This window comes from Narcine bancroftii, chromosome 1, assembly GCF_036971445.1.
Source record: "Narcine bancroftii isolate sNarBan1 chromosome 1, sNarBan1.hap1, whole genome shotgun sequence".
In the NCBI taxonomy this organism is placed as follows: domain Eukaryota; kingdom Metazoa; phylum Chordata; class Chondrichthyes; order Torpediniformes; family Narcinidae; genus Narcine; species Narcine bancroftii.
In genome coordinates, this window is record NC_091469.1 from 76,727,815 (window position 1) to 76,744,897 (window position 17,083).

General features: G+C 38.3%; 1 protein-coding gene across 5 annotated transcripts in view; it reads right to left on the reverse strand.

Annotated features, from left to right (window-relative positions):
* Positions 1-17,083, reverse strand: part of vps13a (vacuolar protein sorting 13 homolog A) — a 397,184-nt gene that overhangs the window by 76,369 nt on the left and 303,732 nt on the right. For all 5 annotated transcript variants that reach the window (XM_069930496.1, XM_069930495.1, XM_069930501.1 and 2 more), the window contains 5 exons: positions 16,074-16,187; positions 13,600-13,742; positions 11,833-11,914; positions 11,598-11,711; positions 778-853 (listed from right to left, as the gene is read on the reverse strand). In XM_069930496.1, coding sequence (XP_069786597.1) covers positions 778-853; positions 11,598-11,711; positions 11,833-11,914; positions 13,600-13,742; positions 16,074-16,187 — 529 coding nt within the window. The remainder of the gene's footprint in view (positions 1-777; positions 854-11,597; positions 11,712-11,832; positions 11,915-13,599; positions 13,743-16,073; positions 16,188-17,083) is intronic.

Genomic DNA, 17,083 nt, shown 5'->3' on the forward strand with positions numbered 1-17,083 from the left:
CAGACAAATTAGTCATAGATCATATAGAGTCTCAATCATCCACTCACGTTTCTAACTCCACAGATTTCTCAAGAATCATGAAAACAACTGATAAGACAGAACAGATCACTATTACATTCCTAAAATAATTGCAGTTAATTGCAATATATAATAGCAAAGTATCTTTAATTTTGAATAATTTCCCAATATGCTTATTGCCTTATTTTTATACCAAGTTACCAATATGAGCAAGAATGATACTTTATATTACAACAAGGTAATCACTATTACCCACTTTACCTTTCTAACATTGACTATGACATGCTTCTCACATTTCAATTCAATTAAATGGCTACTGGGCAATTATGATACATCATGGCCTGGCTTGGTAATTTAAGAACCTAGGAACGCAAAAAGGTGCAGAAAGCATCAAACGTAGCCAAGTCCATCAGGGGCTGCTGTCTCTCAACTACTGAAGACATCATCATAAAAGATTCTCATCAGCCAGGTAACAACCTCTTCTTGCTGTTACCTTCAGGAAGAAAGTGTGGAAGCCTGAACTCCAGCATCTCAAAGTTCAAGAACAGATTTTATACAAATGCTATCAAGCTCTTGAACCTTGTCTTCTTACCCAAATCATCAACTAGTCCAGGACCAGACAAAGACAAATCTTCAATATTGTAACATCACTTTCTTTTCTCGCATTAATTGTAACTGAATATTTATCTATCCATTATATTTATTACCTCATCATCAAGAGCTAACTTTTAAGAAATGAGTCAATTTACATATACATACCAACAGCACCTCCGACTAATGCCTTTACTCCTAAGGCCATTCCTTCCATGAATTCTTCGGGTCCTTGAATTGCTCCCTATGGAAAAAAATAGGATGGCTTAAAAAGCTCCAACTTTTTGGCTACGTCACAGATTTTGAATAAACCAAGCAGCCAAGGCTATTATTTGTTCATATGCAGATATATGCTGGAAGTCATAAAACTGTGGTGAAGTTGTCCTTTTTCATCACAAGCTTCTTGAAAAGAATCAACATTAAAAGGACGAGACCTTGCTAAATTTTCTTACACTTTAGAAATTGAGGGCTGAGAAGGTGGAAGGAACACTTTAGGGTATAACCAAAATTTTAACTGCACATTATTTTTATTTTTGAGATACAGCATGGTAACAGGCTTTTCAGCCCTACACCTCCCAACACTCCAATGTGATCAATAAGATGACTAACCCCATCCTTCTGTGGAATGTGGGAGGAGCTGCAATCTGGAATTATAGATGTTTGGAGATTTCTCCATCCTAGTGATAAGAAATTCTATTTTTTCTCTAATGTACATCATACTTATTCATGAATTGATTATTTTCTCGCAGACCAACAATTAATTCCACTTGTTAACTCTTTTAAATATGAGAGTATAATAATTTCTGATCACTGGTTCTCATAGTAGTTATATCTATTAATATCCAAGACTTACCTAGAACCATGAAGCAATGGCATTTGAATTCCATTTTATTGTCTGAGCCTGAATTTTTGAAATTTATGAAAGATCAAATTATCTTTTTTTTGATAAAAATTCCTCCTCTGAAGTCTCTGGTTTGGTAATCTGGGATTTCCAGATTAAATTTGACCAGAGGTCAAATAATTTCTTTTATGGCGAAGGTTAAAAAAAGAGTGCCAATTCAGAGAGAGATGATCTAGCTAACCAGTTGAAATGTATTGATCCACAATATTCCTTAACTCCAAAACCTGAGCCATTTTTTTTTAAAAAAAAGGACAAACTCAAAACTAGACATGATTTGTTTCTTACATAACCTAGACCAAACTTAAAAAAAGTAAATCTAAATTCTAGATACATGGAGATATATGGCTGGGAAGCTTTTAGCCAGTCAAATTAAAAACTATAAAGCTAAATGGCTTATTACAGAGATCTGTAAAGATGATGGAATGATTACTACTGGTCATGTTGAGTTAAACAAAGCCTTTTGTCAATATTATTCTAAGCTCTATAAGCACTGAATCAATTAAGAATTCAGCATTTACAATGAATTTTTTGGAAAATTTAAATGTTCCTTCATTATCTTCAGAGAAGCAGTTATTGCTAGAGAAGCCTATATCTTTTGAGGAGATTGCTGCAACAATGAACTCTTTGCAGTTCGGCGAAGTTTATGAACCCAATGGTTTCCCAGCAGAGTTTTAAAAGACTTTTTCCTATTTATTGATTTCTTGAACTCAGATGTTTCTAAATCCTTGGCTGCTGGGGAACTACCGGACACTTTTTATGAAGCCTTAATCTCTCTTATTCCTAAAAAGAATAAAGATCCTTCTGACTGTTCTTCCTACAGGCTAATTTCCCTTCTGAATGTTAAAGCTAAGATAGTGTCTAAGATTTTGGCCTGTAGATTGGAAAATATTATGCCCCTTATTATCTCTGAAGATCAAACTGGGTTTATTAAGGGTCATTATTCACATTTTAATATCCGTCATCTATTAAACATCCTTTATTTTCCCATTGTTTCTGAATGTATTATCTCGTTGGATACCGAGAAAGCCTCTGATAGAGTAGAATTAGTTATTTATTCAATGTATTAGAAAAATTTAATTTTGGTTTGGGCGAGGAGTCGTAGGAGGTGGCGATTCAGAGCTCGGGCGATCACTACAGAGGAGAAGGAGCTACGAGAGGTCGTGGGGTTAATTGGTCAAGGGCAATAAAGGGTGGGTAAGACAAAGGAACAGCCAGTGAATGAGTGGCACAGTGAAGGAGTGGGCCTTTGAGGCTTTGGCTTGAGAGGCTTAGGCGAGCAGAGGCTGAGGATGAGCATGCTGGTCTAAAGGTAAGACGGTCATATTCAATTTAATATGTATCTGTTTATTTTTTTACTTTTGTAAGATGAGAGGAGAAGGAGGCAGGATGAGTGTGAGGGCAGTTTTCTGCTTTCAGTGTCACATGTGGGAAGTCATGGAATCTTCACGTCTCCCGGACATCCACGTGTGCACAAAGTGTGCTGAGCTGCAGCGTCTAAGGGACCATGTCAGGGAACTTGAGCTGCAGCTCGATGACCTCAATCTGGTTAGAGAGAATGAGGCTATCGTAGACAAGAGCTACAGGCAGGTGGTCACACTGGGGCCTGGGAGGAGAGGCAGTGGATTACCATTAGGAGGAGGAAAGGGAGGGGTCAGGTTCAAATGAAAGCACCTCTGTCTGAAATCCTCAGAAATAGGTACTCCATCATGAGAACTGAGGAGTGGTGTCAACCTCTGTGGCCCAGAAAGGTAGGGATAAGAGGAAAAGGGTGATAGTCAGAGGGGATTCAACGGTCAGGAGGAAGGACAGAGGATTTTGTGGACGCGATAAGGAAAACTGTATGGTGGTTTGACTTATCCAGGATGTAACTATGCGTGTTCAGAACATCCTAAAAGGGGAGGGTAAAGAGCCTGAGGTCATGGTACATGTTGGTACCACTGACGTTGAAAGGAAGGCAGTGGCCCTGCAGAATGAATATAGAGAGTTTAGAAGAAGGACCACTAAGGGTATAATCTCTGGATTGCTTCCCGTGCCACGTGACAGTGAGGGCAGAAATAGAATCAGGTGGAGGTTAAATATGTGGCTAAAGGGGTGCAGTAAGAGATAGGGTTTTAAGTTCTTGGACCACTGGGACCTTTTTTGGGGGAGATGGGACCTATACCATAATGATGGGAAACATCTAAATCCCAGAGGGACCAGTCTCCTGCTGGAGGCATTTGTTAGGGCTGCCAGGGGAGCTTTAAATCAGAATAGTTGGGGACAGAGTTTCAAGTTAGGCAGGACAACAGGGATAGGGTTTGAGGGCAAGGGAAAGAGGTATATTTAAATAATTTGAGGTGGAACGGCAAGAAGTAATAAATAGATGCTATCATGACAAATCTGAGAATGGTAGAGAGGATGATAGGCAGAAGGCAGGATGTTGGAGATCCCTGAAATGTATTTATTTCAATGCAAGGAGTGTTGTAAGGAAGTTGGATGAGCTACAGGTGTGGATTGACACGTGGCATTATGATGCTGTGGCCATTAGCGAGATATGGTTGAAGGACGGTTGTGACTGGCAGTTAAATATTCCAGGATTTCGTTGCTTTAGATGTGACGGAGTTGGTGGAGTAAGAGGGGGAGGTGTGGCATTACTTGTCAGGGAGGATATTACAGCGGTCCTGAGACAAGATAGGCTGGAGGGCTCATCGGGGGGGGAAGTGTGGGTAGAACTAAAAAATAAGTGTGAGGTTACTATTATAGGGATACATTATAGGCCTCCAACTGGAGAAAGGGAACTAGAAGAGCAAATGTGCAAAGAAATAGCTGAAATAGGGTGGGTGTTGGTTGGGGATTTCAATTTTCTAAACGTAGATTGGAAAACAGTCAGTAAGAGGGCAGGATTGCTTAATATTTATACAATGTGTTCAGGACTGCTTTTTGCAGCAATATGTTGAGATGCCCACTAGAGGGGGAGCAGTGTTAGATCTATTGTTTGGTAACGAAATAGGGTAGGTGACGGAGGTGAGTATTGGGGAGAACTTCGGATCCATTGATCATGGGTCCATTATCTTTAGCTTAATGATAGAAAGGGATAGGTCGGATCTGAAGTCGAAGGTCTTCGAGTGGGGAAAGGCCAGATTTGAAGAAATGAGAAGGGATTTGTGTGGGCTGATCTTTTTGCCAGAAAGGATGTAGAGGAAAATTGGAGGGCATTAGGGGTGAGATTTTGAGAGTACAGGATCTTTCTGTTCTAGTCTGGCTGAAAGGCAAGACCAAAAGTTCAAGGGAGCCGTGGTTTTCTAGAAAAATTAAGAAGTTGGTTCGGATCAGTGCTAAATATAAGAAACAGGGGATTGAGGAGATTTATGATCATTACTTAGATTGCAGGAAGAACCTTAAGAGGGAAATTAGAAAGGCAAAAAGGTATGAGGAGTCCATAGCTAATAAGGTGAAAGTCAATCCTAAGGATTTTTACAGATACATGAAAAGTAAAAGGAGGGTTAAAGATAAAGTAGATCCAGTGGATGATGGGACCAGTGGACTATGTGAGGAACCACATGAGATGGGAGAGATATTGAACAATTTTTTTCTCGTCTGTATTCACGAAGAAAAGGGACATTGGGCAATATGAGATAAGTGAGGCAAGTGGCTTAGTTATGGAGAGGATAGGGATTAGTAAAGTGATGGTTTTGGAGTTTCTAGGGTCAATAAATGGGGATAAGTCTTAGTCCTGATGGGATTTTTCCCAGGACATTAAGGGAGGTCAGGGAGCAAATAGCGGGAGCACTGACAGTGATTTTTCAAAGATCACTGGAGGAGGGGGTGGTACCGTGGGATTGGAGGGTTGTAAATGTAGTTCCATTGTTTAAAAAAGGCATAAGGTGCAAAGTAATTATTGGCCAGTTAGTTTGACTTCGATGGTAGGGATGTTATGGAGGGTATTCTTTGAGATAGTATATACGCATATCTGAATAGGCAGGGATTGATTAGGGGCACCTAACATGGGTTTGTAAAGGAAAAGTCATGTTTGACGAACCTTGTTGAGTTTTTTGAGGAGGTGACAATAAAAGTGGATGAAGGTAGGGCGGTTGATGTGATCTATTTGGATTTTAGTAAGGCTTTTGATAAAAGTTCTGCATGTAAGGTTAATAAAGAAGATTCAGTCACTAGGGATTAATAGAGAGATAGTGACATGGGTTCAGAGATGGCTGGAAGATAAACAGCAGAAAGTCATGGTGGACATCTGTCTGTCAGGTTGGAAGCCTGTGACAAGCAGGGTGCCTCAGGGATCGGTGCTGGGTCCCTTGTTGTTTATCATTTATATTAATGATTTCGAGGAAAGTGTGGTTAACTGAGTAAGGAAATATGCAGATGATACAAAAATAGGGAGAGTGGTGGATAGTGAGGAAGGTTTTCTTGGATTACAGAAGGATTTGGTTTGTTTGGAAAAATGGGCTGAAAGATGGCAGATGAAATTTAATATAGGCAAGTGTGAGGTGCTGCATTTTGGAAAAAAATAACCAAATTAGGACATATGCAATTAAGGGGAGGGCATTGAGGTACACAGAGGAACAGAGGGACCAGGGGGTTATGGTACAGAGTTCATTGAAGGTGGATTCCCATGTAGACAGGGTGGTTAAGAATGCAAATGGTATGCTGGCCTTCATAAATCATAGTATAGAGTATAGGAGCTGGGAAGTGATGCTGCGGCTGTTTAAGGCATTGGTGAGGCCAGGTTTGGAGTATTGTTTTCAGTTCTTGTCTATAAATTATAGAAAGGATATAGATAAGGTGGAGAGGGTGCAGAGAAGATTTACAAGGATGTTGCCTGGCTTACAGCATCTAGATTACGGAGAAAGATTAAGGAGACTGGGACTTTACATGAAACACAATAGCGAAAACCTACTGGGGACAATCACTACCTAAGTTAACGGAAGGAAAAGGAAATGAAAAGAATGGACTCAGTGGAATTTCTGGTGTATTTTTATTGAATGACAACATTGTCTGACTGGTTTAATGTATCCTAGATTTTGTACCTTAAATGGATGGGAGGGGGGAGGTATGGAGGGTGGGATGGGAGGAGGGGGGGGGGGGGGGGAGAAAATGGCACTGTATATGTGTGAAAAGGAAAAAGTGTGTATCATGGTTAATGTGATTTATGGTGTGAAAAATAAAAAATTGGAAAAAAAAGAACATGATCATAATTCCTACCTGTAAGTGGCATAACTTCGATTTTATCCCAATAACTTTATAGTCTGAGAAAGTCCTGAAAAATTCCAATTTAGACTGCAATTTTTCTAATGAACTCGCTGGGTCTGTCAGATATATCTGAACATCATTCTCAAATAGATTGATTTTATGTGCTTCCTGGTTAACCCTGAAGCCTTTTTTGCCTGGATCTTGGTGGATAAATTCCACTAACTCTTTGGTAGCCAGGATGAAAAGTGCTGGAGATAATGGACAATGAGAACACTGATGAGATTTGGCCATTAGTGATTACTTTTGCTTTATGCTCATAAGATAGAGCTTTAACCCAATTAATAAATACCTTTCACAGTCAAATGTTTCCCAAAACTTTCAATAAATAGTCTCATTCCAGTCTGTTGAAAGTTTTCTCTGTATCTAGGGCCAGAGCAACACTCAATTTATCTTTTGTTTTTGCCAGTTGGATAATACTGAACAGTCTGTTAACATTGTCAACAGACTGCCTTTTCTGTACGAAATCCTTCTTATCTACATTTATTAATTTAGGCAAATATACTATTTTCCAGGGCTTTAGCAATGATGATATGGGCCTATAAGATGTCGGTTTCAATGGGTCTCTATCTTTTTTGGGAATCACTGTAATAATTGCTGTTAAGAAGGACTCCGGGAGAATATGGGCCTTTGCTCTCATTGCTGGAAGAGCTATATTAGCAAGATGGAAAGAGGCTATCCCTCCTACTCACAATCAACGGCTATCAGATGTGATTACTTGCCTAAGATTAGATGTTCTACAACTGAAATTAATTTTAACTTGGTAATTTTATGGGTCCTTTTCTTAATTACTTTCATAATTTATAAGATTGTTTAGAACCCATTTTGTAGTTTAGTTTTTTTCCTTTTACAATATTGCAACATATATGTTCAACCAATAACTTCACAATGGAGGGGTTAGATGATTAGCATAATTTTTATGTTATATCTTTTTTTTCTTTTTCAATGATTCATAGGTTAATTGTAGCCATATTGTAATGGTATATCCACTCTGTTAGATATTTATTCTTCTTATTATTACCTATTTATGATTTAGTTATAAAACTCAATATAGATATCTGCACAAACACAGGGAGAACGTACAAACTCCTTACAGACAGCGCTCGATTCGAACCTGGTTGCTGGTGTTGTCATAGAGTTGTGCTAACCATTACACTAACTGTATAATTACCAAGCAACTTCACTGAAAACTTACTTTATGTATCATGACGTCTCATTTCTTCAAATGTTAACCATTGTTGGACATATTAGAACATAACAACAATAATAAAGAAGGCAACTTTACCCTCAAACTTACCCTGCTTATGGCTGAAACTGCTTCAAGCTTCCTCTTCTGTGCCAATTCGCCAATTTCCTCAATTCTTTAACTTTCAGAAATATCTCTACTTACCCCAATGATTAAGTTTCTAAAATTCTCCAGCATAGAATTCCAAAGAAACAATCAAAAGTTTCGATGCATCTCAGTTTTAAAAGGGAACCCAAGCACCTTCCTTCATGATACTAATAGAATTGCCTTGACTCGCCCATAGAATATAATGTTTTAATAAGAGCACCCACATTCCCCTAATCTGCAAAGAATATAGATTTAGTTTCTTTTGCTGCTAACGATAAAACAACCACCTCATCCCAGGAAATAGCATAACTAATCTCCTTTGGGCCATTCTTACCCGAGCATAGCCTTTTTCAACTAAAAAGGTCCAAAGCTGGACGCAGTACCCCAAAGGTGGTCTCCAGCATCGTATCATAACAATACAATCCAATTTCTAAACTCCAAACCTTGAGCAATAAAAATCAATAAGGTGCCTCATCTTTTATCTGGGATCGTCAGGAACAGACACCTGCTGTTGTTTGGAATCTTCTGGATTTTGGAATCATTTTGATTTTTGTCCCTTTAAACCCGCCCGCCCGAGTCGCACTCCTCACCCACCTGAGTTGCACTGCCGTCTCTCCCCCCCCACCCCGCCTAGCCGAGCTGCTGTCTCTCCCCCTCGCCTGACCAACTTGCACTGCCATCTATCTCCCCTCTCCCCCACTCCACCCGCTGTACCAGCGCCAGGGAAACAGCCTCCTTCTCAGTTCCCCTGCGCTGGCACAGCGGTTTCAGCTGCATGGGGGATTATGGGTAGCGACAAGAGCCATTGAGCCACTAGCAGGCCAACTGAAACCGCTATGATACTGGATAGGCGATTCAGAGGCACCGATAAAGTAGTGGAACGCAATGGGATATAAGAGAGTTGAGCTGGGATCACATTGGGTCATGTTTTGTGCCAAACTCCAACTTTAATGAACATAATTGAAAAAAGTGCCTGTTTTAGAGGGTAAAAATGGCACAAAGGAGATTAGTTATGCTATTTCCTGGGATGAGATGGTTGTTTTATCGTTAGCAGCAAAAGAAACTAAATCTATATTCTTTGCAAATAAAAGGTTATGCACCTGTAAATAATTTTCATTCCTAATCATTCACTGCAGGTGTCTGCTAATTTTTGTGTGAACTGTTAACAAGAATATATTCATGTCTTTACTCTAATATTTCTCTATTCAATGCTTTGGATTAGTCTTGAAGTGCATGACCTCACACTTAAATTCCATTTGCCATGCTTTCCCTCTTTTCTCAACCAGTCTATATCCAGTTTACAAAGTTCTAATTTCTTCATCACACATCCTCCCACCTATTTTTAGGCTTTGTAGTCTGCCATGTTATATCCTTTTAGCCTGTAAAAGACCAGTTGATTCAGACAATCTTCTGAGCCATAACTAATTATTTATAAGGTTTGTATTATATAAAAGCCATTCATCCTCCTTGACAGCTTTGACAGCTGGTAAGGTTAGGGGGCAGCACTCAAACCCCTCTCAAGCTAGCTCTGAGGAGGAGCCTGACAGCTTTGATCCATCAAGCTCCACCATGGACCATGTCAATCAGTTGGAAGCTAGCTTCAGATTTCAGATTTATTGTCAGAGTACAAGCATGACATCACATACAGCCGAGATTCCTTTTTCCTGCAGGCGCGGCAGAATTACCACTAATTGGCAGTGCAAAAAATAAACTGTACACAGTGTAACATGTGAACAAATCAAAGAACTGTAAACGATAATGAACATAAACAAACTGACTGCAATTCAGAGAGAACAAAATCAATAAAATGCACAGAGTCCTTAAATGAGTCTCTGATTGAGTTTGTCATTGACAAGTCTGATGGAGGAGAGGTAGCAACTATTCCTGTGAGAGTCTTGTGGCACCTATACCTCTTTCCTGATGGCAGCAGCAAGAAGAGAGTATGTGCTGGGTGCTGTGGGTCTTTGATGATTGCTGCTGCCCTCCGACTGCAGCGTTCCCTGTAGATGTTCTCAATAATGGGGATGGTTTTGCCTGATGTCCTGGGCTGTGTCCACTATCTTTTGGAGGGCTTTACACTCAGGGGTATTGGTGTTCCCACACCAGACCATGATGTAGCCAGTCATCACACTTTCTACCATACCTCTGTAGAAATTTGACAGGGATTCTGGTGTCATACAAAACCTCTGCAAACTCCTGAGAAAGAAGAGACGCTGATGTGCTTTCTTTATGATGCTTTTTGTGTATGGGTCCAGAAAAGTCACTCCCAAGAACTCTGAGATAGTCACTCCCAAGAACCTAAATTTGCTCACCCTCTCCACTTCTGATTACCTAATAATCACGAGATTGTATACCTCTGGCTTTTCTTTCCTAAAGTCAACTATCAGCTCCTTAGTTTTAGTGACATTGGGTGCAAGATTGTTGTTGGTGCACCATTCAGCCAAGTTTTCAATCTCCATCCTGTATGCTGGCTCATCTCCTTCTTTATACAACCCACCACCATGGTATCGTCAGCAAATTGTAGATGGTATTGTTATTGTCGTACCAAGCTACACAGTCGTAGGTGTAAAGTGAATACAACAGGGGGCTAAGAACACAGCCCTGTGGTGCTCCGGTACAGATGGAGATTGTGGAGATGTTCTTACCAATCTTCACTAATTGAAGCCTGGAGGCGAGTAAATCATGATCCAATTACACAGTGGGGCGTTAACTCCCAGGTCTTGGAGTTTGCTGATCAGTTTTGAGGGGATGATGGTGTTAAATGCTGAACTGTAGTTAATGTATGCATCTTTGCTGCCCAGATGTTCTAGGGCTTTGTGTAGAGCCAGTGAGATGGCATCTGCCACAGACCTGTTTCTACGGTAGGCAAACTAGGATGGATCCATGTCACTGCTCAAACAGGTGCTGATATGCTTCATCACCAGCCTACAGAAGACTGTAGTCAGTGATCTGCTCCAAGGAAAGATCATGGGTATGATGGATAGCGTGGCAGTCAGTGCAAGATTTAATCATTGAAAAATATTTCTAATTTCCTTGTTCAATACAAAATTGCCCACTCACTGCTAACCGTTAACTTCCTTTCTACGCAATGTCAAAGCAACATCATCAAATGGATTATAGCAACTAATCAAATCGTCATGTGCACCACATGGAAATACAAGGCCTATGTCACTTGACTATTTTAACTTTAAGCTGGAATCAAAATCAGAACATAATCTCAGAAATGCAGCCTTATTCCCTCAAAATTAGGATCAGGTCAAAAGGATAACAGACATAAAATTCCACAAGCATTACCGCTTGAATACTGGATCATTCTACAACATGGATGCCACTAAAAGGTTAGCATCCTACTGTTAAATATTAGTAGCATTTTCAGACATTAGCAGTAATTGCTACTTCTAATGAAATAAATTTGAGAGGTGTATACTTTTTTTTAAACTATTTAAATTTCCTTCCAAAGAAAACATTTGTTATAGTTTGAATGATAATTGTTAGTTTGGAAAAATGCAATCTGACCTGATAAGGTTCATAGAAAAATGCTTCTACTCCTTCTGATAAATCTCTAATTAGGCCAAAAGGATTGCCCAAGACATCGAGTCCAAAAACAAGAACATATAATTGTTTGATTGCCTGTAAGGAAGGAAGAGACATCTTTAAAGACGTGATTTCTCTGGAGGAACAGATTGTCAAGTCAATATTATTGATTATTCCAAGCAAGTGTTAGAAATTACAGATTAAATGCAGTACACACCTGTTTAGAATAATGTCGGATAACCTCCCATTGAAGCTGTTGTGTTGTATAAAACTGATAGGTAATTTCAAAAAATGCAAGCCTGCAAAGAGCACCATAATTTAAGATAAGGATTCAGGTTTAATATGTCATTCATCAAAGAACAATTTAATTATATTTAACTTGTCATTTGTTGCTCTTTTTTGCTGTAGTTATTTATAAATGATAGGTAACACAGATCCATGGAGAGCTAAAATTCAGAACTTTTCCAACTTTATTTAAGTTTTTGATATTAAATTCCCTGAAAGATATTAAAATCCAGGATATTTATCTTCAATTAAAAAAGCTACAAAATAGGTCAAGCATATAAAGCAGTTTTATTATGTCCCATTTACACATCCTGCTTGACATGCCAACAAAGACGGAAGAGAACGCTACAACTGGCAAATATACCTATTAGCTTAGATCCTGGTTTTCAAATGGGCAGAGCAATGTAGTTCAGAGTGAGGCTTCACTGCAAGTGAATCACCTGGAATGATTAGACTGTACTCAAAACTACAGCATACCATATCAATAAAACAATTTTCGGTTATAACTGAGAGACAACATGGTAACAAGTACTTCCAGTGCTTCGTAACTTCATAAGTTGCTTTCAGTTTTACAATGTGAAGGTGAACACTAACAACTTCACCATCAATACAACTGCAATCTGTTTGCCACTATAGGAGAAAGCACAGCAAAGGAAAAATCACTGTAGAGAATAAAGGAAGTCTGTGACCTACTGAAAATCATATTGAACAACTGTTAATGTCATAGTAAAAACTCAATGCTGGAGAAACTCAGCAGGTCAACAGTGTACTTTATAGAGTGTACTTTATAGAGAGTGTACTTCATAGAGTGTACACTTCATAGAGTGTACACTTCATAGAGCGTACTTCATAGAGCGTACTTCATAGAGCGTACTTCATAGAGCGTACTTCATAGAGCGTACTTTATAGAGCGTACTTTATAGAGTGTACTTTAAATGATAAACCTTGATGAAGGCTCAAGCCTGAAACGTTGGCCATGTGTATTCATCTTTCCTAATATAAAGAACAATGCTTGACCTGCTGAGTTTCTCCAGCATTGTGTTTTTACTTCAACCATGGTATCTGCAGATTTTCATGTTTTACAACTGCTAATTTCATGATGGGGATGTAGAACTAAAAGGTGAATAATGGTTATTATTTGTTGAATCCAAATTCACCAGCTCAGGTTTTGAATGAAGTGAGAAACATCTTTTGACTGGATAGATTTTTCCAAAGAGTGGAAAGAGACAACGCTTAAAAAAAAAAGACAACTCCAACTTGTTCTATCCTTCCTTGAAAGCCTGCCCCCACTTGCTGAGCAAGGCACAATCCATCTAATTTAATTTCTAGTTTCTAAAATTTATTCTCTTAACATTTTGCATGTTGAAAATACAGAGAGTGGTATTTTGGACAATTGTCAAAAACTCAAATTAGTTTATAGTTTGTAAACCTCTCAAGCCACCTGCATTTAAAACGATTTTGTGCCTGGTTCCCAAATCCTTTAATTTCCTTCGTTTGTTTAAAAAAAAGATCAGTAACAATTTCAAATATTTTCAATGAAAATCCAGAAAACTCCAAGAACAAAGTTCATAAATTGTAAACTTTTATGTAAAAAAAAATGTTCTCATCTCTCTAAATTGTCCTAACATATATCCAAATCCTCAGATGTTTCTCTGGAATTATACAAATATATTACAAATTAAAAGTATAATACACATACTTGAAGATGACATCCTGTACATCAGTGAGAGTTGCTCCAATACTTTTTAACAACAGATTCAGAGACTGAATTGGGACCAATTCTGTTTCCTGCTGTTTGTTACTTTCTTCTCCTCCAGAACTGATGGAAAAACTCAGATGTAGCTACAAAAACAGAGATTAGGCCAATGCATTTGATGATCAGAGGCACTTTGAAACAACCATGTCTTTACAACTGAAAACATTCAGCACGTCATATAGCATCTGTGGCAAGAGAAACAGTTAATAATTTGGATTATGCCTATTGGCTTGCTGCAATTTATATGTCTGCATGTTGCCGCCTTGTGTCCAAGCACTGGAGCAAGGAACTACATAATGTGCTAGACCTCAGATGAATATATTTCATAGGTGTATCTACTTTGGTCTCTCATTTGAATAATTAATTTGAATAATTGCTGATAAGTAATGAATTGTTTTCAAATTGTTAATAATAGTTTAATATGATTTTTATTTAAATTTCTTTTTTAAATTATTACATCAATTTCAACGATATCATTTTAGACATTTTAAAAGAGTGAAACAGTCATGGGGTCATGATTTTTTGAATGATTTGTCCACAGACTTTCAACACTAATAAATGTGACATGCTTGCAGATAGCTGTGGAAATGCAGCTTCAATGATACTGGCACCTACAGAGCTGCAAAAAGTTGGTGCAGCTTGCACCAGGATTAAATGTGGGTAACTTGTCAGTTTAAGATTGGTAAATTACCTTTTGTAAGGACAGCAATAAATAAATGTTATTCAAATATTTCTCACAGTAAATAATATGCAACAAAAAGAATAAATACAATGCAAAGTATGGAATAGATGGCATGTCCCCAAGAAGCATTGTTACACAGAAGGATTTTGAGGTGCAAGCCAATAGCTCCATGAAAGTGACATCACAAGTGGATAGGGTGGTAAAGGAAGAGTATGGCATAGTTCCCTTCATTGGTTGGAGCATTTAGTACAAAAGTTGGGAATTCATGTTGGAGCTGCACACAGTTTTGGTTGGAACACATTAGAAGTACCATTTACAATTCTGGTAACTGATTTGGATAGGGTACAGAAGAGATTCACCAGAACACTGCCTGGATTGGAATAATATTAATTACAAGGCATGGTTGGACAAATTTGGATTGTTTTCACTGGACAAAGGAGACTAAAGGCCCTTTTACACTGCCCATAAAGGATGGTAATTAAATCGCCTTTTTACCATTTCACTTACCTGTGTGAACGTAACCAAAACAGCATGGAGGATCATTTTCATCCCAGTACTTATGCTGCAAGATAGGTAGACACTGGAGCTGATGGATTTCACATCGGATCCAGTGTAAAAGGCTTAACCACCTTCCTGGGATGCCAACGATGTAATGCTGCAGGCCCCGCCTTCTTTTGCACCGGGATCCCTATGTAAAAGGTCGCACTAAACTGGGATTTCTTGGTTCAGCATGAATGCTCCGATCTGACATGGCCCAGCTTTAAACACAGGTTGTTGACATGCCAGTTTACTGGGATCTCAGTGTAAAAGGGATATAAGAGGCAATATGAAAGAAGTACATAAAATTATGCAAAGGAAGAATGGATAGTTGGAGTCTTTTACCCAGGTTGGAAGAGTCCGGTAGGGTTAGGTTTAAGGAGAGATGGGGAAAGTTTAAAGGAGTTAATGAAAGGCAAGTTAAAAAATACTCCAGAACACTGATGACACCTAACTTCAGAACAACTCTGATATCCCGGAACTTCCTTCTTAATAGCATTGTGGGTATACTCAGACCTCAAGAACGGAAGCAGGTCAAGAAGGCAGTTTACTACCCTTTCTCAAGGTCAATTAGGGATAGGCAATTAAATGCTTGCTCAGCGGGCAGAGCTCACATCCCTTGACTGAATAAAAACCATTTAGTTTTAAATTCAACTTTTCATAAATGACCTTCAACAAATTCTTAATAATCCAAGTGAAATTACACATTTTAAGTGGAGCTTTAATTAAAACCAAGTCTACCTGGAAATTCAGACATCCTATGAGACAATATATTTGCTCATCCCTGAAACCATTGTTCATTGTGTCAAAAGTCAACCTATGATCCTTGTCTGTGTCTTCAGACATTATGAAGCTGCTACTTTAAGATTGCTTAACATCAACTCTGTGCCAACCAATGCGAATACACCACACAAAAACTCCAGAAGAAGAAAGGTACATTTAAGATCTTCTGAAATCTTGTGAGCCATGACATACGGAACAGATATTCTGCTCCTTAATAAATTCCAGATCCTTCATATCTCAAGCATACCACCTAAACCTCCTGGACCAACTGTTTGAAGAAAAAAAAACTCAATTTAATGTGTACTCTCCATAGTTCAACAAAAATGCAAATTAAAGACATTTCATGATTAAACATTGCAGGTGAAAATATAAAATATCAATTACATTTTCTCATAAGTAGTAAAAACATACTTACTTTAATAGGAGAAATATGGAAATATTCATATAAACTGATAGGTGATGTGTCAGTGGCAGATTCAGTCAACAGCTCTGTTTGAATATATTCAAGGTCTTTTTTGAATAACTCCAGCTAAACAAAACATAATTCAAACACATCTCAATACTGAACATGTAACTTAAAAATAAAACAATTTTATCAATCAATTCTTAAATCCCTGAATAAAGTCGCAATTTTACTTTTTCATATTTCAATAGAATATTTAAATTTTCAGGATTTGACACACATTATCTCAATGCATTTAATGGAAATATCAACACTCCATAATTGGCAGGTGACAGTACTATCAGAAACAAACTGTAAAACTTCCACATCTTACTCCTTGGGTGGCAATCAAGATGCAGAAGCCCAATATGCTCTCGAGGTAGGTTTCTGAAATAATTTATGTAGAAAATTGCATTTTTATGTTAGTTGAACCCACTGGCTGAGGAATATTCAGTTTTTAGAATATACAGTACAGAAGTCAGAAAGGTAAAGGAGGAATAATGCTAGCAGAATAATTTTGGCAGTAACAGGGGTGCATGAATGCAAAGCAGAGCATTTGCAGTTTACCACTTTTTTCATATATAATGAGTTTAAAGGGAACATAGAAAGCAGGCTCTTCTTCCCAGCTTTTATTTTCAATTGCCTCCAGCATTATCACAGTTAATTTCAATGTGTAAAAAATCAAGTCACATTTGTGGTTTTTGAGATGTCATCTTTATTCTATTTTAGGCCATTCTTGACATATCTTTATAAAATAGCGCAGTTTCTTTCATTTCATTTTCCATAAATCTTATAAGGACCCATTGTAATCTATGCAGTTTAAACCATATAATATCCAAGATAGGAACAGGCCTTCGGTCCTTCTAGTCTGTGTCAAACTATTCTTCTGTCCATGTACCAGTGCAAATTTTTATTCAATGTCTGCATTTACCAATTCAGCTGGGAGCTCATTCCACACTCACACCACTCTCTACTTGAAGAAA